Source organism: Lissotriton helveticus, chromosome 5_1 (assembly GCF_964261635.1).
Source record: "Lissotriton helveticus chromosome 5_1, aLisHel1.1, whole genome shotgun sequence".
In the NCBI taxonomy this organism is placed as follows: Eukaryota; Metazoa; Chordata; class Amphibia; order Caudata; family Salamandridae; genus Lissotriton; species Lissotriton helveticus.
The window spans coordinates 1,129,418,572-1,129,443,153 of NC_136065.1; the positions used below are offsets into that span (position 1 = coordinate 1,129,418,572).

At 43.1% G+C, this 24,582-nt stretch overlaps 1 protein-coding gene across 1 annotated transcript in view; it reads right to left on the bottom strand.

The window, feature by feature from the left end:
• The window catches only part of XPNPEP1 (X-prolyl aminopeptidase 1), a 410,780-nt gene that overhangs the window by 47,680 nt on the left and 338,518 nt on the right, over positions 1–24,582 (bottom strand). Inside the window, exons 18-19 of the mRNA XM_078643742.1 lie at positions 9,017–9,086; positions 805–978 (exon numbers count right to left, since the gene is read on the bottom strand). Coding sequence (XP_078499868.1) covers positions 805–978; positions 9,017–9,086 — 244 coding nt within the window. The remainder of the gene's footprint in view (positions 1–804; positions 979–9,016; positions 9,087–24,582) is intronic.

Here is a 24,582-nt window from a genome sequence, read left to right on the forward strand (position 1 = left end):
CTCTGTTAAAGGTTCATTAAACTGACTTTAGAGAATGTTGTGATCTTACTAGATACAATACAAGAGGACATGCAAGGCAATATACCAGATGCTCCCATTACCACTTGTTACATGCAGCATCTAATCAGAGAAGTTGCCTTACAGTTTAAAAGTCAACACATTTTGAGCTCATTACAGATATATACAACACAAGCTCAGAGGACCATGTTATACTTAAAACCAAAGCACATTTTTGATATTCCAGATGGTTACATGTAATCTTACATCTATAGAACGTGTCCCTGATAGTAGTGTAACAGAGTACTAACTCTACTTTCATAACAAACTCAACTCCATCCTTGTAATGGATTACTAGGCAGAAAAACAGAAGAGTCAATCAGTGAAAACTGGCTAGATTTCATTTCATTTCTGAAGCAACACAAGACTCCTCCCTTGACAAAATGGCAGACAATGGATTATGTAATCCATAAAGCATCTCAACTTCAGCAAACCAGGACTTTTTAAAGGTCAGAACATTATTTGAGACAACACAACCAAAGGGAATTCTCTACACAGGTCAACCATAGCTCACTACTGTCTCTTGCACACCGACAAATGACTTCCATAACATTACTTTCGTGTAAGAGAAAGCCAAGAAACTATCTCACCAGTTTGTATATCCACTGATTTCTAATAGGTACTTGAAAAATACTCAAATACTTTACAACTCAAAATGACTACCCACAAAACTTACAGAAGAGGGGTGCAATGGGTTCTTATAATATGTACCAAAATGCACACATCTAGTTTTAAACAGCGTTTTACCATCAGAAACAATCATGCCAGCTTCCAGTGGCTCATCTGCAAACGTTTTGTAGCTGATACCACAGGGTCCTTCATGGACATTGAGAAAGGAGCCAACCCCGTGCCCTGTGCCATGCAAGTAGTCCAGTCCGGCTTCCCACAGAGCTGAGCGAGCAAAGGAATCCAGTAGATGACCTGCCAATTTAAATAGGAAATATTTAAATAATGTAACAGCACAATTTTTAATACCTTAAAATGTAATTCATTTTTGAAAAAAATATTATGACTGTTAATCATACAAACTATGGTATACACTGAGATGTTAATAAACACCAAAGCAACATAATAAATAAATACTCTAGTACTGCGGTTGGCACTAACCTTTACAAAGTTGACTTCTGTAATTGTGAATCACAGTATGGTGGGCAAAAACTAGGAAAACTATCATGAATATCCAAAATATATAGCAATTCATCTAGACTTTTGAATAACACAGAAATATTCAATGTCTTTGGAGTACAATAATGTAAACATTTGAAAAATTTAATTAAAACATCGGTTAACACTGATCACAGGCGTTTTGCTAATTTTCGATTATTGCCCAGGGAAAGTTCATCCGTATGAAATTTTAACAAATCACACTCCTCCTGTGTCATGTAAGCAACAGCAGCTATAATGTGCATGCAACATAATTTTGTCAGTATCGGAGTGTCTAATGTTCATCTGTCGATATTGGAGAATGTCAGTCTCCATCAGCACCGGGAAAGCTCCAGGCTTCATCTTGCTCTGTACTCCAAGCCAAAGCAAGACATCTGGGAACAGGATCTGCACAATAGCAGTGACAACAGTAAAGGCTGTCCAGGCCATTGCAATCTTAGGGCATTACAACAGACAGTCATGCCAAGCAAGCTGAGTGATCATAGAATTAATATTGAGGAGACAAAGGAGATGAGAAATAATTTGTCTGTCTGAGGAGTGGTAATGAGTGCTGTTATGGATATGTCTCCAAAAGGTGGTGTTCCAAACAAAAAACTTCCTCTTCCTCTACCTAACCCCATTTTTAAACCATCCAACTCTCACACAAATCTGTTTCTCTACCACTGGATCTTTTGCATGCTTGAACTAATCCCCATCGTTGGGCTGGGGCTTTTAAGGCAGCAATACATATCGTTATAAAGGCTATAGGCTCAAGAACAGTGTTTTAGTAGAGTATTCACCTCATTTGAAAGCACCCAATATTTTAACAATTAGGTGAATGCACTGAGCACCCTTTCTCCAGACACCGCAGCTCAGATTTTCTACCTCATGTCTAGTGTGAGGGAGTCTCTGGACAGAGTTTCACTGATCATCCCAAAAAAGACCCACCTTCACCCACTACAGCACAGTGAGTGTATTTGGGACCTCTTTTTCTGTTGTTGGGGACTTCTTTTTTTTTTTTGTTTGGCACAACGTCTGTCAAAATGCATCTGTTCTTAGGAGGGAGAAGAACAACCTCTCCAAGGCCTTTTACACTTGTTGAGTCAATTCATTGTTAGTCTATTATATGCAACTTATATGCATTAGAAATGCTTATGTGAGACCTGTAAGATTGTCTTCAAGAACCTTTGTGACACGCTAAGGTGCCTGGCTTTCTTTTTACTACAAAGATGCCCTCAACACTGGAGATGCCACTCCTGATTCTGCCAGCAGTGCTCCTCTACAAACTTTACAAAAATGTAAACATTTGGATGTGCTTGAGATAATTTCCAAGGACGGACCTGAAAAATCTACTACTAAAAACAGTCACCTCTCTTGATGGGGCCACCCACCATTTTTACTCTGTTGACAGAAATGTGGGTTGAAAATCTACTGCTGCAGATATTCTTAGTGCCTTTCATGCAAAACTGAAATCCAAAGCTAAATACCTATCAGCGGGCAAACCATCCAACATCCTTGACATTGAAGTTACCTTTGAGAGGAACAGCTTTAACAACGACCCCCTTTGAGCCAGAGGGCTGTTTCTAGTCTACGCATCGTCTGCCCTCTATGATGTTGATTGCAACATGAACATTAGATTTTGGTGATCTCACAAAATTGCACTCTATGGAGGAACGGCTGAGTTTCGCACAGCCTTCTTAGACCGTTAAGTATCAGATTAGCTCCCTACCCATGGTTTGCATACAGAAGAAGAGGAAGACTTGGAAGAAATCCTCCAAAGCAAGGATCAATCGAAAACTGCACACAGTTCATTAAAACTGAGGGTTGAGCGCATAGCAAAGTATTAGTTAGGATTACTGAGGAAGATAATTATGAAATGACAACCCCAAGAATTATGATCCTCCCAGGAAACGACTATACCCCAGGGAACCACAAATGTAACAGGTTTAAATATACTTAATTCAGTCAACCTATAATGGAAAAGAGAGTGAATTGGTGAATTTAATTTTGCCCCAATGGCAATTTATGCGGTCTGCCACTCAGCCTTGGTGACTGGGTAAGGACACACTTCTGCAAACACCTCCACCACTGCTATGGTAATCTCTGCCCCAAACTGCCTACGGAACCTTAGCCACAGATTCCTCCTACTCAGAGGGACATGGTGAGCTCTGTAGAAGCTAAGAGAGAAATAGAGGATGAGTAATTAAGGAGCTATCAGTAGACGATTAGCTCACAAAGAGCACATACCTGGCCTAAGAATGGAAAAATATTGTGTCTGATAATTGGGGAACAGATAGTTGGAACTGCCACACCCTGGAGCTTTAGCAAAAGCTGCAATGCTGGCTGCCAACCTGCTAGCAACATCAACTTAAAGGGCTGTAATGGGAGGGTTTTAACCTTATCCTCAATTGAGCCATTGAGAACGGTCACAAAAAACAGAGCCATCAGGATTTCTACCCCAGTTTCATTCTAGTTGAATAAAATATGGGTGATTGGAGACCCACTTTATACCTTAGAATCTGAATAAGTTCCTGAAGTCTCAGCCCTTTAGGATGGTCACACTTGAGTAGGCCACCACTATACTGCAAGAAGGGGAATTCCTGACGCTCCAAAACCTTCAGAGCAGGTATTTTCACATCGCTTTCTATTTGAACCATAATATCCAAGTAATTTGGTATTGTTCAGCATTATCAGATTATGGCTCTTTCAGTTGGCTTCAAATTAGCCCAGAGAGTCTTCACAAATGCTTAGCACAAGTCACGCTTTTTCTCTGCAAGTAGGACTTTCAAGTCTTCCCGTACTTTGAGGATTGCATAGAAAAGAATCAAGAATTAAAGAAGCAGAAGACTCAACTAATGCCTAGTTGGCACTACTATTGCCTAGGACTTCCTAAAAAGGAGGCCAAATCTTCTGCCTTTCCAGCAAGTACCCTTTCCTTTCTTGGAGCAGGGCTCAAACTTCAAGGAAAGACATTCTTTTCATTGGATCAAGTAGCGAAGTTGGTGGTTATGACCACAAGCATGTCCGAACTATTATTTCAGTTTGCAGTGTCTAGAGTTTTTCTAGATGCGCATGCTGTGCATTTTTTTGCCATCTAATTGTTGAGTCTGGGGTTTTTTTTTTAAATCCATAGGCGGCGTCAACCACTATTTGGTAGTATGCCTGGCCCCACGCGAAATCTGACATGCCCCCCAGGAAGCCAATCTGTGTGGAAGCCATCTTCCATTTTTTTTTTCTGCAACTAGATCAGAAGGCAAAGGTCAAACCTTCAGGATCATCAATGAAAATTTGAAAACTGGTTCACAGTGCAGCGAGCAGAGTATAAAGAAAAGGAGAAACAATTTTGTAGTATGAATATTTTCTGGATTCACATGCTGGGTATTATTCCACAGTCTAGTGGTTGAGGCTGGAATAGTTTTTTTTGTGTGTGTCGTCAACCATTTGTCTATCCCTCTATAACCCCCTTTTTGAGAGGTTATCGCCCAAACACAGAGAATCTTGAAAGAAAACTAAGGGTTTACGCTGATGGCAAGGGAAGAAGTTTTCCACTGAGAAAAAACACAACTGTTTTTTAAAAGAACTCACCGTCAGAAAAATATTTTCCACAAGGACTGGAGAATGTATGTCAGGTTGGAGCGTACCCCCTTTAGATGCTGTCCAAAATGCCACCACAAGTTAGCACATAAGGACAACCACGTGATTTGCAAACTTTGTCTTGCAAAGGACCACAGTACGGATGGGTGTGACACTTGTGCAGAGTTTCGACCCAAGACTCTGTAGACGAAGGAGAAGCAGAGGTGGAGCTTATCTTGTCATGGCGCAGTTGCAAAAAACATTGCTGAAGGACATTGAGCTGTCCAGTCACGAGGAGAACCCGAGGAAACCGACGTAGCACAAGTTGTTGAAATGGAGAAGGTGTATAAGAAGTTGAAGGACAGCTAGGCGAAGAACCATTAGATAACACCATGGGGGAACATTGGGACTGAGCTGAAGCATTGGAAATTGGAACTCTTGAAGGCTACTCTGACACCAAAGATAACGTTGATTTAGGGTAAGCACAAACAAAAGCAACTTCACAATGGAAGTGAAAAGATACAGTTGGTGGTAAACCCTCGGAACCAGCCTTTATTAAATAATCAAATTACTTTCTTTGCACACTAAACACTTTAAAGGTTGAGCCGACAAGTATATATATATATAGTTTAATAAATTGGAAAATTGTACCTCCGTGAGTGCTTCCTTTCTTCCTGCGGGAGATACGCTACTGGAAGGTGGAGCAGTACTTGATTTGCGAGTGCACCCTCGCAACGGAAGCACCCGCCTGGGAGTGCGGCGCTTTGGTGTTTTTCGGAGCTGCTATATATATATATATATATATATATATATATATATATATATATATATATATATATATATATACACACACATTATATATATATATATATATATATATATATATATATATATATATATATATATATATATACACACACACACACACACACACATATAGATATACTTACTATCCATAGGCAGTTATAGTTAGGCCTGCATTTCAACAAGAATATCATATTGTTTCTAATAACTTTGGGGCCCTTTGACAAATCTTCATGAAACTTTCCACAAAAAAGTCTCATCTACCTCAGCTCCTTCCTGGAGAGTTTTAAGGTGATCCGTCGAGCTGGGGCCTAGAAATAGGGGGGAAGTCCCAAAATATGATTTCCCCATTCATTTTTCTATAAGAAAATTGAATAGTGATATCGCAAAAACGGATTTACATCAAATTTAGCAGAAAGCTAAATCTTGGTTCAGAAAGCATGCTTTTTGTGATTTGGAGTAAATCCGTTCACTAGTTTGAGAAACTAAGGGTAAAAAAGGTATTTTTCATGCCGTGGAGGATCCCTGGGGCAAACAGATTTCGAGAGTAGATCTGATTGGCTACCACCATATCAACAAGGATGTGGCGACATCCATCGTAGTTCAAAGTCCTAGAAGAAAACTTGAAAATTAGATATAAGGGGCAGGGTAGGGATACCCTATCCCCTAGTCTGGGGCCAAACATGTTTTTTTATTCCTGATATTGCCACAAAATTGCGGTGGATAAGTGGCAAAATTAAAAAGAAAAGACACAGACTCCTGTGCATCAAAGAAAAAAAAATCTATTTTCCTCAATTAGGGAAAGGGGTGCATGGCCCTCCTCCCCGAGCCTATAAGAGGCCCAGGAACCCCATTCCCCAGGGGTCAAACTTCAATTAATGGGAAGAGGAGCCTGCAACCCAATTCCCTGGGGCACATTTAAAATACAGGGGAGGGAGTGTGCAGCCCAGCACCCAAAACTTCATTAGTCTCCGGGGACCCCGTCACCCGGGGTCAAGTCTGAATTAAAAGGGAGGGGTTGCACGGCCCCCCTTTCCAAGCCTGAAGAGGCCCCAGGAACCTCATACCCTAGGGCTGGAATCACTAACTCTGTCCCCGGGAAGCCCACTTCCAGGACACAGTAGTTTGCCCGAAAGCAGAAGCATGGGCAGGGAAGGCATGTCTGCTCCCACACAGCGGGGGCTTTAAAATTGCTTCTTCCGGGTGGGAGCAGATATACGTTTCCCTGTCGGCGGAAGCAGAGAAAAATACAACAGGATGGATGCATGCGGGGAGTTGGCGGCACCCCCAACAGTGCCCCAGGTAGGCACGGGGTAACCCACGTAAGGCCCCTGAATAGAGGGTCTCCGGGGCCCAAATACGTTCAGGAAAATGGGGCCGCATGTCCCCTCCCATTATTAATAAATAATGGCCATGGAGGATGGGGTCTTCAGGAAGAAGGGACGTGCAGTCCCTCACCTTTTATTATTTAGACAGGCCCTGCGGGATGGGGTCCCCGTTGCCCGAAGTGGCACAGACTTTGCATAGTAGCGATTTGCCCAATTATTGGAGCTTAGGTCTCTGGAGGGTGTGGGCTCTATGCCCAGTCTGTGCACTGAGCATAGCAGGGGCTTGCCTATATAAGTGGGCTTCATAAACTCTCTGTAAAGAGCTTAGCAAAGCTTGAAAGCTGTGCTCTACTTATTAGTTGATTTATTTTTAGGGTCTCCCAGTCCCACTGGACTCAAGAGGGACCACACTGGGTCTGCCCTGAATCCTGCGGGACCAAGACGCCATTTTAAAATGATTTGTTTTAGAATTCGGCTAGGGAGGCAGGGTATCCCAACTCTGTCCACCAGTCCTGTATTGGCATACAGGTGTTTATGTTTGCAGCCGTCAATCACATCGCTCGGTCCCGCCAGTCAAAACGCACATTTTGACTTTTTTCCCCTGTAGGACTCACGTGAGAGTCCCACAGCAATAGAGGTCTACACATTTTGAAGCTTAATTCCTCTAAAACGACTGAACAGATTTACATCTAATCACAAAAGCATGTTTTCTGGATAAATATTTAGCTTTCCTGCAGCCCTTCCTTTCACGCTCCCTGTGCCCAGCAACTCTGTTGCATAGTTAATTTCACAAAATCCTCTCACTTTGCAGTCAGTGAGAGAAAAGTAAATACCAACCCCCTTTTAAAAGAAAAACAGCAATTTGTCATAAGACATAGCCTGACATTTTACCTTTGTCTATAAAGTACAAAATGTGCCAAGTGAAAAACAAAAACTAAATATAAAGGGCTCTTTATTACTCATTCGCCTTCTGAACTCCAACATGGTCACAGACGTGCGTAATTGATGAACTCGTAGTGCCAGAGATAAATGCAATCTTTTCAAATAAATACAGTATGCAAAATTGCACATAAGGTAAAGAGCTGAAAAGACAAACGCTCTCAAGGAGTGGGTTATGCCCTGCATAGTTTACTTATATTTTGTTGTTTATCTATCTTCCTGCTGATCAGCCAGTGTGGTTGTGTACTGTAGAATGTTGGTAATTCTGTGATGCATGGAATGTTGGGTGTTTGTGTGAGTGAGAAATGACAGTTAGAGATGGGCTGAGCAGCAGGCAGACTGCTCTTGGTGGGGTTTTCTGTTACATGGAACTAAGGGTTGACTACAGGATAACCTACATCTACTTCACCTGTTTACCTGGACTACCTATCTGATGTACTTGTATACCATCTGGATGTACTTGGACCAGCTAGAGAATAAAGGTACTTATGAACTCTACATGGCTACCAGCATCTACTTGTGTCACAGGGTACAACAGAGTGCCTCACAAAAAAGTGTTCCCAGAAAGCGAGCACTCATGTAAGAATTCATGGAGAAATTCAAATGTGATAAAGAGGCGACATTCAAGGGAAGGTACAACTACAGGACCTGGAATATCTAAAACAAAACCAGCAAAAGGAAGTTATAAAACACACAGCTAATGGAAAGCAATGGGCAGAATGCATTCCTAGGTAAGCTTTCAGCATGCCCCAATACGTCTTTGCAACCAGACAGCTGTGCTGTCTGGTAAGTTTCGACCAATAAAGGAACTGATGGACATGGGACCATTTGTATTTCATTATTCAAAAGATCAAAATATACTAACAGCGTGAAAATACTTATCAAAGCTGGAATGATTCAAAGTACGGGTAACAAAGACACATCTTGTTACGATCCATTGTAAACCGTCTATGCACATTTTACTTTTTGCCTCTTCTGTGTTTTTAAAAAGGAGACCCAATATCTGCCTATCAGTATAAGCTTGGATAGGAAGCAACATTAAGTGACAAAATACAAGGTCATTTTTGGTACACAGAAGCTAGAGGTAAACTCTTGATGATGTGATACAGGTTATGTGAATAATTATGTGTTAGGAAGATAGAGAGAAAATGAAACAAGCGAGCAACACATACCTTTGGTGCCATTTGGGAATACAGCTGCACTCACAGCGATGTGTCCTTTAAGGACATAAGTGAAGCACTCCTAATAGGGTAAAAGTGGAAAAATAATCATACAAGGAGAGGAGAAATATGCTATGTACAAGACATTTAATTGCTTCAGTAGAAGGCCATAAAGAACATTAGAACAACAAGAACTAGTTACTTACCTTCAGTAAAGCTCTTTTTGTTGGATAGTCTTCTCTAGCTGCAGATTCTTCACTTTAGAATAATCCCCAGGCCCCACATTGGATGGAGAAAAATGTCCAGCAATGCTCCCGGTGTCCCGGTAGCTGGTACTCTGTGGCTCTATGGCTCCTTGGACGAAGCAGAGCAATATATAAAAGTCATCCCTGCTGACATTGGTTTCTTATTCTTTCTCCTACAGTGCTCTAAGACACAGAGCATTACAAACTAATTGCAGGTTACAAATGTGCCAATCTAACTTGGCACCTTATTTTTGTTTTGTTTTATTTTACAGAGTTTTATATAGCGCAAACTTGACCCGAAGGTTTCGGGTATCAGAGCGCTTTACATGAGCACCAGTTGCGTTACACAAGGGCACATTGATTTTCGTTAGGCACGGGGAGATTATGTGATTTGCCCAGAATCACAGGATGTTCAGCGTCCCCCGCCGAGACTCGAACCTGGTTTCCCAGCATCGTGGTCAGCCGCTCTAGCCGTAAGACCACATCCTCTCCCCATTAATCCTCTCCCCATTATTAAGAGGGTATTGCAGCAGTTAAAGTATCTATCAGAAAGAGCTTTATTAAAGGTAAATAACTTGTTCTTTTTATGGATACTTCTAACTGCAAAGTCCTCAGCTTAGAACAGATGGGAAAGCAATACCTCCCAAAGGTGGAGGATTTGAGGAGTGGACTTACATAGGGAAGCTGTCCTGCAGGAGTGAACAGCCACAGTGAGCCTCCCACCATACCTAGCTTTCAAGGCAGCAGTGTTTTGTTAATGTGTGTACTAAACCCAAGTCACAGCCGGGCAGATGTCCAAAACGGACTGATCCGTGCCTACTCCTCCGTAGCTGCCTTTGGCTCTAGTGGAATGAGCCCACTAGCCCTCTGGAGGATCCTTCCTTGCCATGCGTGGTAGATCTTAATGGAGAGGACTATCCACCTTGACAGTGTCCTCTAGTGTGCAGCTTAGCCATTTTATTGCCTCAGTGAATTCCTGGAAATAGCGGATTGTCCATCCAATAGTTCTTTGTATGATCAATGTAAAAGCTCAGCACTCACTTGGAGTCAAGATAAGAAAACTAGTTCTCCTTTTTTGAGTGGTGCAGAAGGGCAAAGGACTCTGGCAGAGTAGCATATTAACAAGTAAAGGCAACAACACCCTGGGCAGGAAGGAGGCCTGAGTTCTCTGAACCAATTTATCCAAAAAGAATATCGTATAGGAAGATTGTACAGAAAGCAATTGCAGTTAAATCATGTGGCTCTGCAAAGTGATAGTGATAAGAAAGAGTTTCGATCAGTAGGAGGAGGACAGCTGCACAAGGTTCAAAATAAATACATATTAAAAAGGTCAGGACCAGGTTGAAATCCCACTGAGGCATCAGAAATGACTTGGGGGAGGCCCTTCAAAGACTGCATCACCACAGGGGATTTGAAGAGAGAGCTGATCAGGTAAACACTGACACATAGCGTTAGCACAAATATTTCTAACCAGGGGTCTTCATACTGCTCGAAGACGCCTAGTGCCACTTCTGGTTAGAGGTGCAAATTGTGGTCTGCCATGTGCTTTAGTATAAAATATTACGTAGTACTTACTATAATAGACACACACACGCAAACCCCCCCACACACACACACACATACATATATATATATATAGATATATTACCTACTGGCGGTCGCCAGTAGGTAGATGTAGTTAGAACCTAGTTTCCATAGGAAATCCGTAACATTCTATTTGGAATAACTTTAGCGCCGGTTGACCAATCTTCGCAAAATTCTCCAAGAAGATGGGGCGCTCCTCTCCGCTCCTATCCTGAAAGTTTCGGGGTGATTCGTCAAGCAGGGGCCGAGAAAAAAGGGGGGTCCCAAAACGTGTTTTCCCCATGCAATTTTCCATAGGGACCTTTAAGTTAGGCTACAGCCCGAACTGCTGAACGGAATTACACCAAATTTGGCAAAAATGTAGAGTTTGGTTTGCAGATTACGCTTTTTGTTAAATTATGTAAATCCGTGCAGTAGTTCCTGAGAAAATCAAAAGTAAAATCATAGATATATCTATGGACGAAGTACGGTATGCGTACCTTCCGAGGACTATACGCGTACCATTACGAGCACGAGCTGCATGCTAATTGGCTGTCAACTGTCAACACTCCAAACCAGGAAGTTTTGGCAGCCATCTTGTGTCTCGGTAGAACCGAGGCACAAGAAAACTGAAAAACAAGTGCACTAAAGGCGCAAAGGGGGTAGGGTAGAAACACCCTGACCCCCTAGGCCTGCTCAGGGGGTCCCACAAGGACCCCCAAAGCCCAAAAAAAAAATATATATTATTTTTAAAAATCGCGAGATACGCGTAGGGTACGCGTATCCCACAAAAAAAAACTAAGCCTGATAAATTTGTAATTAGCCCCCGGGGGGCCCAAATCCCGCGGGCAATGTGGATAATTACAATGGGGGGCCCAGAGGGGCCCCCCAGCCCCGGGGACTGCCACCCACGGGGCTTTTAAATGTTGGAAGGGGGGCCGCGCGGCCCCTCTCCTGGAGCCTTGTGGTGGCCCTTGGGACCGCCACCCCCCAGGGCCGGCTCCTGCAGTGGCCCGGTGTGCCTGCCCCCGGGACACTGTAGTTTGCTATGATAGGGCGGGAGCCTCGCGACTCCCGCCCTACCATAGCAAACTGCTTTGGTTTTTGGAAGAGAGAGCAGGTAACCTGCTCTCTCTTCCAAAAACCAAAGACGATTGCTTTTCTACATGGGGAGCAGCATGTTAGCTGCTCCCCATGTAGAAAAGCAATGCCGGCTCCCGCAGGACGCGGGGAGTCGGCAGGGACCGTGGGGGATTGGAGACTCCCCCACGGCCCCCAACGAGGAGGGCCAGCCCCGGGGGATGCAGTCCCCGGGGCTAGTAGTGGCCCGGGAGGGGACCATGAGGACCCACTCCACAAAAATGTTTTAAAAAATAAAAAATAAAAAAACGGCCCGGGGGATGGGGTCCCCGGGGCCATAAAAGGCCACAGGAGGGGGGCAAGGCAGTCCCCCTTCAAAAGATAATAAAAAAAAAAAAAGAAAAGGCCATGCCCCGGGGGATGGTGTCCCCGGGGCCGAAAAAGGCCTCGGGAGGTGGGCCACATGGTCCCCTTCCCAAAATTTTTGAAAAAATTTAAAAATTTGGAGGCAGGACCTGGGGGATGAGGTCCCCAGGGCCAAAGAAAAAAGAAAAAGAAGGGGGGCTGCACAGCCCCCCTTCTTAAAAGTAAATAAAAAAAAAAAACAGGATTGGGGAGAGGCCACGCCCCCTCATTGCACCTCTCTGCAAACGCGCCCCCTGGCGCGTTTGCAGAGGGGGAACTATTTCCCCTTGAATACGGGGGGCCAACTAGCCCACCAGGAACCTCCAGTATGCGCCAGGGGGCTACGTTGCAGAAAGGTGTAATGAGGCCACGCCCATTTTTGCACCTCTCTGCAACGCAGCACTCTGGCGTATACTGGAGGTTCCTGGTGGGCTAATTGACTGCCAGGGACCCCCAGTATTCAAGGGGATTTACTTCCCACTATGGAAACGCGCCAGGGGGCTGCATTGCAGAGAGGTGTATGAGGCCACACCCCTTTTTACACCTCCCTGCAACGCAGCCCCCTGGCGCATACTGGAGGTTCCTGGTGGGCTAGTTGGCCCCCAGGGACCCCCAGTATTCAAGGGGATTTAGTTCCCACTCTGGAAACGTGCCAGGGGGCTGCGTTGCAGAGAGGTGTAATGAGGCCACGCCCCTTTTTATACCTCTCTGCAACGCAGCCCCCTGGCGCATACTGGAGGTTCCTGGTGGGCTAGGTGGCCCCCAGGGACCCTTAGTATTCAAGAGGATTTAGTTCCCACTCTGGAAACGCACCAGGGGGCTGCGTTGCAGAGAGGTGTAATGAGGCCACGCCCCTTTTTATACCTATCTGCAACGCAGCCCCCTGGCGCATACTGGAGGTTCTTGGTGGGCTTGTTGGCCCCCAGGGACCCCCAGTACGCAAGGGGACTTAATCCCCCAACTTAGAACGCCCTACGGGGCGCGTTTGCACAGTGGTGAAGGTAGGGGGCGGGGCTTGAGGTGATATGTGTACCCACCAGGTACCTCAAGTAAGCGCCACAGAGCTGCGTTGCAGAGTGTTGTAAAAAGGGGGCGTGGCCTCTGAACACCTCTCTACAACGCAGCTCCCTGGCACATATTGGAGATACCTAATGGGCTAGTTGGCCCACAGGGGACATCAGGATTGAAGAGGAATTAATGCCCCAACTTAAAACGCGCCACATGGCGTGTTTGCACCCATGTCACCTCTGGCACCGCCCCCTTCCTTCACTATTGAGCAAAATATTCCTCTAAAATCAGCCGAACTATGAATTCCGATTTACTGACCTGTTATAACGAGAGACCTCAGTGCTGCATCTTTGAGCCCAGTACGGACCCTGAAAAGTAAATCTAAGCGTACTTACCAGTAACTTGTAGTTCCTTCCAAAGGAATCAATTATTTGGTTTTCACCAGAAAAGTTTCGAAGTGTCTATTTTTGAAACGTACAAATATTCCTCTAAAATCAGCCGAACTACGAATTCTGATTTACTCATCTGTTATCAGGAGAGACCTCAGTGCTGCATCTTTCAGCCCACTACTGATCCTGAAAAGCAATTCTAAACATACTTACAGTAACTTGAATTTCCTTCCATAGGCTAACATTGACTGGTTTCACTTGGAAATTCTTCTAAGAGTGGAGTTTTGGAACTTTAAAATATTTACCCAAAAAAACATCAGTGATGTCATTTGAGATGTCATCAGTGATGTCACTGACCATGTAATGAATGGTGTAATATGTGACATCATCAGCAGTGGATTGCGGGCGCGCGAGATATAGTTAGTACAACTAACTATATCGGAGGAATTTCAATGGTTTTGTACGAGTGAAATGTCCAGCTAACTAGAACACCCCTACGTTTTTTTCAGTGAATTTCTAAGGTTTTTTTAAATGCTAATTCCTAACTATATCAGGCCTGAAACCTATGGTTTTTTCCAAGTGAATATATATAAATATGTATATATATATATATTCACTGAAAAAACCATAGGTTATAGACCATATATAGTTAGGAATTTGCATTTACAAAACCTTGAAAATTCACTGAAAAAACCATAGGTTAGAGACCATATATAGTTAGCTGTACATTTTATTGACATAAAACCAATGAAATTCCATATATAGTTAGTTGCACTAACTATATATCGCGCACCCGCAATCCACTGCTGATGATGTCACATATTACATCATTCATGACATGGTCAGTGACATCACTGATGACATCACTGATGACATCTCAAATGACATCACTGATGACATCACTGATGACATCTCAAATGACATCACTGATGACATCATCTAGTGTCTGTGTGTTTTTGTAAAGTTTAAATATGTTTTACATATTGAAGAATGAGTGGATGTATGGAAGACTGAGTGTGTGTGTGGCTGGCTGGGAGGTGTGTGACTGTGCATATCAATGTGTACTTGTATCAGTGATTGTATAAGAGAGTAAGTATGTGTTAGTATATGTGTGAAAAGTATGGTGTTCTGTGTTTAACTGTATAGATGAGGAAATCGAAGTGTGATTGATTCTTCACAGGACTGACTAGGTGTATGAGTGCATATGATAGTGTTGTAATAATGAGTGGCTGTATGTATGAGTGATTGTATGGGTGAATGAGTGAATGTGTGTGTAGACGTAGGAATCAGTGAGTGCGTATGTAGTAACTGGTATTGGTGTGTCATGATGTCATCAGTGATGTCATCAGTGATGTCATCAGTGATGTCATCAGTGATATCACTGAAGTATGGTGTTCTGTGTTTAACTGTATAGATGAGGAAATGGAAGTGTGATTGATTCTTTACAGGACTGACTAGGTGTGTGAGTAACTCCGTGGATGAGTGGCAGTGTGTGAGTGTCTGCATAGGTGTATGAGTGCATATGATAGTGTTGTAATAATGAGTGACTGTATGTATGAGTGATTGTATGGGTGAATGTGTGAATGTGTGTGTAGACGTAGGAATCAGTGAGTGCGTATGTAGTAACTGGTATTGGTGTGTCATGATGTCATCAGTGATGTCATTTGAGATGTCATCAGTGATGTCATCAGTGATGTCATTTGAGATGTCATCAGTGATGTCATCAGTGATGTCACTGACCATGTCATGAATGATGTAATATGTGACATCATCAGCAGTGGATTGCGGGTGCGCGATATATAGTTAGTGCAACTAACTATATATGGAATTTCATTGGTTTTATGTCAATAAAATGTCCAGCTAACTATATATTGTCTCTAACCTATGGTTTTTTCAGTGAATTTTCAAGGTTTTGTAAATGCAAATTCCTAACTATATATGGTCTATAACCTATGGTTTTTTCAGTGAATTTCATTGGTTTTTTAAAAGCTAATATCTATAGCTGTAAAATATATTCTTTATTACGTGACGTATCACGTAGCCACGTGAGACGCCTCATGACGCGTCGCATAACCGTGACGTATCGGCTCTGCAGTGCAAACAAAACCCGTAACGTAAGCGTGCCGGAGCACGCTTACAGATATATATTTTTTTTTTAACCTTAATTAGACAAAATCCACACGTGCACATATCTTGAGGCCTTGCAAAGGCACATCAAACAAACAGTCCCTACAATTTTGCCAAGTTTGCTGGAAATCTATTCCCTTAATTTTTTTTTGACTGTTTCTCTTGGTTTTCCCCTTGTTACGCTTACCGGGACGCTACCCGGTACGCGAACCGGACGCTCCAAAAACACAAGATGGCGGACTCCCGTTACGCTGCCGGTTAGCTGCCCGGTTCGCGTACCGGGAAGCGCCTCTACCGCGAAAAATCGCGGGGGACTTTAATATCCCCCTCATCAATCCTAGGGGGTCAGGAGGGGTTTACCTTGCCCCCTTTCCTTCATTTCCCCCTTCTTTTTTCACCACATCTTGTCTCTCGAACCTACCGAGAGACAAGATGGCAGCCGCTCTGGACTGTTTACAATGTTGACAGCTACGCTGCCGGTTAGCTGCCCGGTTAGCTGCCCGGTGAGCTGCCCGGTGAGCTGCCCGGTTTGCGTACCGGGACGCGCCTCTTTTTTTTTTTGCCCCGCGGGGCACTTTACTATCCCCCTCATCAATCCTAGGGGGTCAGGAGTGGTCTACCTTGCTCCCTTTCCTTCATTTCCCCCTTCGTTTTTCACCACATCTTGTCTCTCGATCGTACCGAGAGACAAGATGGCGGCCGCTCCGGACTGTTTAGAATGTTGACAGACACCGGAGAGCCAATCAGCTTCGCTTCGCGAAGTTCCGTTACGCGTCAGGTACGCGAACCGGGGCGCTAACCGGAGCGCTGTCACAGATATATATTTTTTTTTAAACGTTAATTTCTCAAAATCCACTGGAGCACATATATTGAGACATAGCAAAGGCACGTCGGGCAAACCATATCTACAATTTTGCCAAGTTTCATGTAAATCTATTCAGCCGTTCGAGCTAAAAGTGAGTCCAACCGCCCTATGGAAAAATGAATGGGAAAAACGCGTTTTGGGACCCCCCTTTTTTCTCGGCCCCCCCTTGACGAAGCTGCTCAGAAACACAATGTGCCATTTTCCTGAAAATTTCAGCCAATTCCGTCCACAAACGCCAAAGTTATTAGACATAGGATTTTTTCTCTATGGGATTTCTGAAAATTCTAACTATATATACCCACTGGCTATCGCCAGTAGGTAATATACATATATAAACATATATAATCTGCATATCTATATAAATATAAATGCATGCATACATATACATATATGCATACATATGCATGTTATTTACATGAAAGTTTTAAAAACACTAATAAAAGCAAAGCTAAAAAGCCACCTCATTACAAACAGAATGGCTTTAACTTAAACGAGGGCGAGATCTATTGCATTTTCAATGCTTGTTTACTTTGGTTCTATCAAGAAGGCATTCAGATGTGTCACACATTTGCCATAAATTCTGAATGTTAGCACTCTAGTTGCTCATTAGATCACTGTAGTAAAGCTAGTGCTCACCAGGGAAGTCTGCTGCTAATCATGGTTTGCAGCCATTTTCCCGCATTTTTTATCCCGCAGACTTTCAGTCCGCATACCATTATCCCGCAAGGTCATTGACCTCGCATACCATTATCCCGCATTTTTTCAAAACGCATGTACATTTATCGCGCATGCCTTTACAAAGAATTACGTTTTAAAGGCATGTATGGTAAATGCATTTGCGTTGCGAAAACCACGATGACGAGAGAGGTAAGTGGGTTTGTGTTAATTTTTTCGTGGGTTAGTGATTGTGTAGTGTAGTGTAGTGTTGTGTAGTGTAGTGTTGTGTTAGTGAAGTGTAGAGTTGTGGTGGTTGTTTAGTGTAGGGTCATGCTGGGGGTAGTGTTTTAGGGTTTAGGGTTGTGTTGTAGTGTTTGCGTAGTGTAGGGTCATGCTGGGGGTAGTGTTTTAGGGTTTAGGGTAGTGTTGTAGTGTTTGCGTAGTGTAGGGTCATGCTGGGGGTAGTGTTTTAGGGTTTAGGGTTGTGTTGTAGTGTTTGCGTAGTGTAGGGTCATGCTGGGGCTAGTGTTTTAGGGTTTAGGGTAGTGTTGTAGTGTTTGCGTAGTGTAGTGTCATGCTGGGCGTAGTGTTTTAGGGTTTAGGATAGTGTTGTAGTGTTTGCGTAGTGTAGGGTCATGCTGGGGGTAGTGTTTTAGGGTTTTGGGTAGTGTTGTAGTGTTTGCGTAGTGTAGAGTCATGCTGGGGTGTAGTGTTTTAGGGGTTTGGGTAGTGTTGTAGTGTTTGCGTAGTGTAGGGTCATGCTGGGGTGTAGTGTTTTAGGGTTTTGGGTAGTGTTGTAGTGTTTGCGTAGTGTAGGGTCATGCTGGGGGTAGTGTTTTAGGGTTTTGGGTAGTGTTGTAGTGTTTGCGTAGTGTAGGGTCATGCTGGGGGGTAGTGTTTTAGGGTTTTGGGTAGTGTTGTAGTGTTTGTGTAGTGTAGGGTCATGCTGGGGGTAGTGTTTTAGGGTTTTGGGTAGTGTTGTAGTGTTTGCGTAGTGTAGGGTCATGCTGGGGGTAGTGTTTTAGGGTTTAGGGTAGTGTTGTAGTGTTTGCGTAGTGTAGGGTCATGCTGGGGGTAGTGTTTTAGGGTTTAGGGTAGTGTTGTAGTGTTTGCGTAGTGTAGGGTCATGCTGGGGGTAGTGTTTTAGGGTTTAGGGTAGTGTTGTAGTGTTTGCGTAGTGTAGGGTCATGCTGGGGTGTAGTGTTTTAGGGTTTTGGGTAGTGTTGTAGTGTTTGCGTAGTGTAGGGTCATGCTGGGGGTAGTGTTTTAGGGTTTAGGGTAGTGTTGTAGTGTTTGCGTAGTGTAGGGTCATGCTGGGGGTAGTGTTTTAGGGTTTAGGGTTGTGTTGTAGTGTTTGCGTAGTGTAGGGTCATGCTGGGGGTAGTGTTTTAGGGTTTAGGGTTGTGTTGTAGTGTAGGGTCATGCTGGGGGTAGTGTTTTAGGGTTTATGGTAGTGTTGTAGTGTTTGCGTAGTGTAGGGTCAAGCTGGGGTGTAGTGTTTTAGGGTTTTGGGTAGTGTTGTAGTGTTTGCGTAGTGTAGGGTCATGCTGGGGGTAGTGTTTTAGGGTTTAGGGTAGTGTTGTAGTGTTTGTGTAGTGTAGGGTCATGCTGGGGGTAGTGTTTTAGGGTTTAGGGTAGTGTTGTACTGTTTGTGTAGTGTAGGGTCATGCTGGGGGTAGTGTTTTAGGGTTTAGGGTAGTTTAGTTGTTTAGTGTATGCTAAAGGCATATTCGTTCTAAAAGTTTTCGTTATTTTAATTTGCGGCCTAATAGTACATGCGGGATTTTTTTTGCGGGCTGATGGTAAGCGGGATTTCGTCATATATTCGCTAATCATACTTTCTATGGCAAAATGAACCCCCTCATTTTGTTCCTTTTTAAATTAAATGTTTTATGAGTTACCACTTTATTCCAATCAAGATGGCTTCAGGTGTGCCATACCTTTGTAATAAGTAGGACTGTTAGCACTCTAGTTGTTCTTTAGAACACTCTGGGACATTCTGTCATTGGGCTATAGTTGGGCTACATCTGGCTGATATTTGGGCTACATTTGTTTTTTTTTGTCTCTGGTGGCCATCTTTGGGCTACATTGGGCTACATTGGGCTACATTGGGCTACATTTGGGCTCCAACATATATATAGCCCAATGTAGCCCAATATATATTTTTCAAAGTTAATTTTCGTAAAAACCACTGGAGCCTATATCTTGAGACATAGCAAAGGCACATCGGGCTACCAGTCCCTACAATTTTGCCAAGTTTGGTGTAAATCCATTCAGCCGTTCAGGCTAAAAGTGAGGCCAACCGCCCTATGGAAAATTGCATGGGAAAAACACGTTTTGGGACCCCCCTTTTTTCTCGGCCCCCCCTTGACGAAACCCCCCCAAATTTTCAGGAGCTGCTCAGAAATAAAATGTTCCATTTTCCTGAAAATTTCAGCCAATTCTGTCCTCAAACGCCAAAGTTATTCGACATAGAATTTTCAAAAATCCCATAGGAAAAAAATCCGAACTATATATACCTACTAGCTATCGCCAGTGGGTAATATATATATATATATATATATATATATATATATTATATATATATATATATATATATATATATATATATATATATATATATATATATATATATATATATATATATATATATATATATATATATATATATATATGTATATATATTACCTACTGGCGGTCGCCAGTAGGTATATATAGTTAGGATTTTTTCTCTATGGGATTTTTGAAAATTCTATGTCTAATAACTTTGGCGTTTGTGGACGGAATTGGCTGAAATTTTCAGGAAAATGGCACATTTTGTTTCTGAGCAGCCCCTGAAAATTGGGGGGGGGTTCATCCAGGGGGGGTCGAGAAAAAAGGGGGGTCCCAAAACGTGTTTTTAACATTGAGTTTTCCATAGGACGGTTGGCCTCACTTTTAGCCCGAACGGCTGAATGGATTTGCACGAAACTTGGCAAAATTGTAGGGACTGGTAGCCCGATGTGCCTTTTGTAGGTCTCAATATATGTGCTACAGTGGATTTTGAGAAATTAACGTTTAAAAAAAGATATATATCTGTAACAGCGGACCGGGCAGCGCTCCAGTTCGCGTACTTTTCGCGCAACGGAGCTTTGTGAAGCGAAGCTGATTGGTTCTCCGGCGTCTGTAAACATTCCAAACAGTCAGTAGCGGCCGCCATCTTGTCTCTCGGTAGGATCGAGAGACAAGAGGAGGCCAAAGCGAAGGGGCAAATGACCATAAGGGGGCATAGTAGATCCTCCCTGACCTCTTAGGTTTGATGTACCATTTTGCCAAGTTTGGTGTAATTCCGTTCAGCCATTCAGGCTGTAGACGTATCTAAATGTCAATAATCGAACGGCTGAATGGATTTGCACGAAACTTGGCAAAATATTAGGGACTGGTAGCCCGATGTGCCTTTGCTAGGTCTCAATATATGTGCTCCAGTGGATTTTGAGAAATTAACGTTCAAAAAAAGATATATATCTGTAACAGCGCTCCGCTTCGCGTACTTTTCGCGTTACGGAGCTTTGCGAAGCTGATTGGTTCTCCGGCGTCTGTCAACATTACAAACAGTCCGTAGCGGCCGCCATCTTGTCTCTCGGTAGGATCGAGAGACAAGAGGAGGCCAAAGCGAAGGGGCAAATGACCATAAGGGGGCATAGTAGATCCTTCCTGACCTCTTAGGTTTGATGTACCATTTTGCCAAGTTTGGTGTAATTCCGTTCAGCCATTCAGGCTGTAGACGTATGTAAATGTCCTATGGAAAATTGCATGGGGAAAACACATTTGAAAGTGTTGAAATTTAGAACCAATTAAAATGTTACTTTGGTTTTGTATTTGTGTGTGATGAAAGTTAATTGGTTATGTATATATCTCAAATGAGAGGAAAACACAGCCATTTTGTGATACTACTGTCTGAGGTACATTTGTGAGGAATTTTTGGTGGTGAATTTCTGGTGTTTGATTTACACAGTACTAACACTTCTCCTACTTTTAAAAAGGTGAGTTGTTAATTTGTAAGGGGAACTATGTTGTACACTTGAAGATAATTTGAAAAATGTTTTCTGTTATTTATTTGCAGTCCTTCTGTTATACTAAATACTTGATAAAGTTAGTTTTATATTATGTATTACTAAAAACGATAAATGAAAGTGATTATTTTTTTCTGCAATTTACAGCAAGCAATTTCAAAATAAAATGGCTCACAATGAAGAGACCGTGGCAATTTCTTTTGCATTGTCCACTACATTGATTGAAATTGAGAGCACCAATAATGAAATATTGTCACAAGGAGGATATGACTTGTATGATTTCATTAGATTGATTGAAATTGACAGCACCAATAATGAAATATTGTCACAAGGAGGAGATGACGTGAATGATTCCACTACATTGATTGAAATTGAGAGCACCAATAATGAAATATTGTCACGAGGAGATGACTTGAATGATTCCACTACATTGATTGAAATTGACAGCACCAATAATGAAATATTGTCACAAGGAGGAGATGACTTGAATGATTCCACTACATTGATTGAAATTGACAGCACCAATAATGAAATATTGTCACAAGGAGGAGATGACTTGAATGATTTTTTTGATCAATCTGTTGATGGCGAATTTATCGAATGTTTGGAGACCATAGAGTTACAAGAATCATCATTGCAGACTTTTAATGAGGAGATTCCAGATGAGATGATTGAAGAGGAAATTGCTGATGAGGACATGTTACTAGTTCTTTCAAATTTAGAAAATTCTGAAGAATAAATTTATATTTAGAAATCAAAAATTGTTTGAGACATTATTCATTTTTATTTTTAATTTATGAGGTTGTAGCGAAGTGATTGTAGTATAAAATGAGACTTATAGTATAGAGTGCAACATTTTTATGTTACATGGTAAGTTTACTCATATTTACTTCCCTTCTCCCACTATATTATCTCCAATGTGTATTTGACATCTCTTCTTCATCTCCGGCCTCCTTTCTCTCACTGTGTGTCTCTGATGCATCTTATCGCTGCTATTTTGTGTAATTACAGAAGAGAGTAAAACTAAAAAAAGTTCGGAACGTGAAAAGGGGGCAAAGTAGAGTACCCCTCACCCCCTAGGCCTTCTCAGGCGGTCCCAAAAGGATCAGTTTCTGCTTTCCTGAGAGATTATGGTATGAGTTCCATATACCACAATAATTTGCATTACAACATGCAAGATATATATCTCCTATTACCAACTTTTGGAGATATTCGCGCTAAGCGCGAATATCTCCAAAAAGTAACACCTGCCCTGAGCAGTTCTTAGCCATGTTATCCAATGGGAGGTGGATAACATGGCTAAGAGCATTAGCTCGGTAATGCATGAATATCGCTGACTTTTTAGCGATATTCATGCATTGCGGCCGTTTTTTATCGCATTTGCGATAAACCTTGATAATAGCAAGGTTTATCTTCGATAATTTCTGACGATGCTTAGCGGTAAAAAATTCGTTGGTAAGCATCGTTAGCGATAAATATCGCTTAACTTTGGTAATATGCACCAACGTCTGTTAACGTTCGATTCGAAGGAAATGAGGAAGTGTTGAAAAACATTGTTTGCGCCATCTTGCCTTTTTTGAAATGCCACACTTTTGTCGTGCACGGCAGCCATTTTAGATGCCTTGACCAGACCCACTCTCTGCACGCTGTCGATTCGTAGCATGGCTCCCCACCCTCGCAAGCATCTTCCCCAGGCACTGGTCACCCCCGCTCTCTGTCTTATGCATGGGCAATAAACCTCCCCCCATCTGCGCTGCTCTTCCCTGAGAATCACACTCTGTGCCCGCCCGACACCTCCCTTTCGCCCTATTCACTACCGCACCCTCTGACACTCCTCTTCCTCTGTGTCCGATTGTCCAGGCTATCAGCTAGCCCTGCAGATGTAGTTTATGGCTCCAGCTGTAAAGAATCACCCCTCTTCAAAGGAGTTATAGTAGATCAAGGCCCACACCCGATGAGATCTGTCACACCACACGTGTTCCTACTATCTGAAAACCATCCTGTATTGTGATTGGGGAGGGGACCGAGCCTGAAGCGGAAGATTCTAGGAATGACTCTTTGTACATCAAAGTTTTTACAATTATGTTTCACATTAAAAATATATAGCACTCCAACAAAGTAGTAGGAATATAAAACTTTAATAACATATAAATATATACAACAAAACAAAAACAGTAAAAACATTTAAACAACGAAGAGACCGTGGCAATTTCTTTTGAATTCCTGATGAGGACATGTTACTAGTTCTTTCAAATTATGAAAATTCAGAAGATGTTGCCTGGGGGTGGGTCGTCAGTAGCAGTCTGTTGTGCGAATAGTTCCAAGGCAGCAGAACGCGCTGAAATCTAGATGGCACGAAAGTGATGTCTAGTAAGTTGCCGCCCAGCAAATAACGGCGTGGGGCGCCGCGGGGGTGAGTGAGTCCAGTAGGCACCACAGCTATTCTTACCGGCATTGCAGAATTACTGCTGGGGACAATGCCTGTGCTGTAGCAGGGTCACAGCAGAAACAAAAAGGATTCTGTTGAAGATGTTGTTGGTTTTCAATTTGAAAACAGTTCTGGTGTCAACTGCTATGGTAATGTAGTGGTTAATGTTTTGTTTTCTCTAGAAAATGTAAAAGAGGGGGAGGCAGTCCAAAGTTCCGTTAAAAGGGCAAAGGAAAGGATCGGTGGTTTGAACTATCACTTCAAAAGGGGAGGGGGTGCAACAATTTTTCCTACCGGGTCACACTGTGCTTTCACCGGAACTGAGGTCTGCAGGATTCTAGTAATTCAAAGTGAGGCTGGCGCCAGCATGGGAGCGCCGACGTCCCGCGGATACAGTTTCGTCACTCCACGGGCGATCATGGCAGTCATTCCCCATCGGGGGTCGGAGACTCCCGCGGCTCCTGTAGAATCTTCAAGGTCGTGGAGGACTACGGTGGTGGAGTCAACCAGTGACCGGGCCATTACTTCATGCTGGGCCCGCTCTTGCCAGGTCGATCGCCATTTTGAGAGTTCGGCAGCTACCGGCGATCGCGGGGTCACATGAGCGGACGGGCTCCACCCTGCCGGGCGAGACGTTGCAGCATCGCCACAGTGGACGAACCCTTTTCGGGGCGCCTGGAGCGCTGAGGGTGCAGCTGGGAAGCCTTCACCTGAGGAGGCGGGAGAGGCCTGTTCGCACCGTCTCTCCCTCCCAGTGCA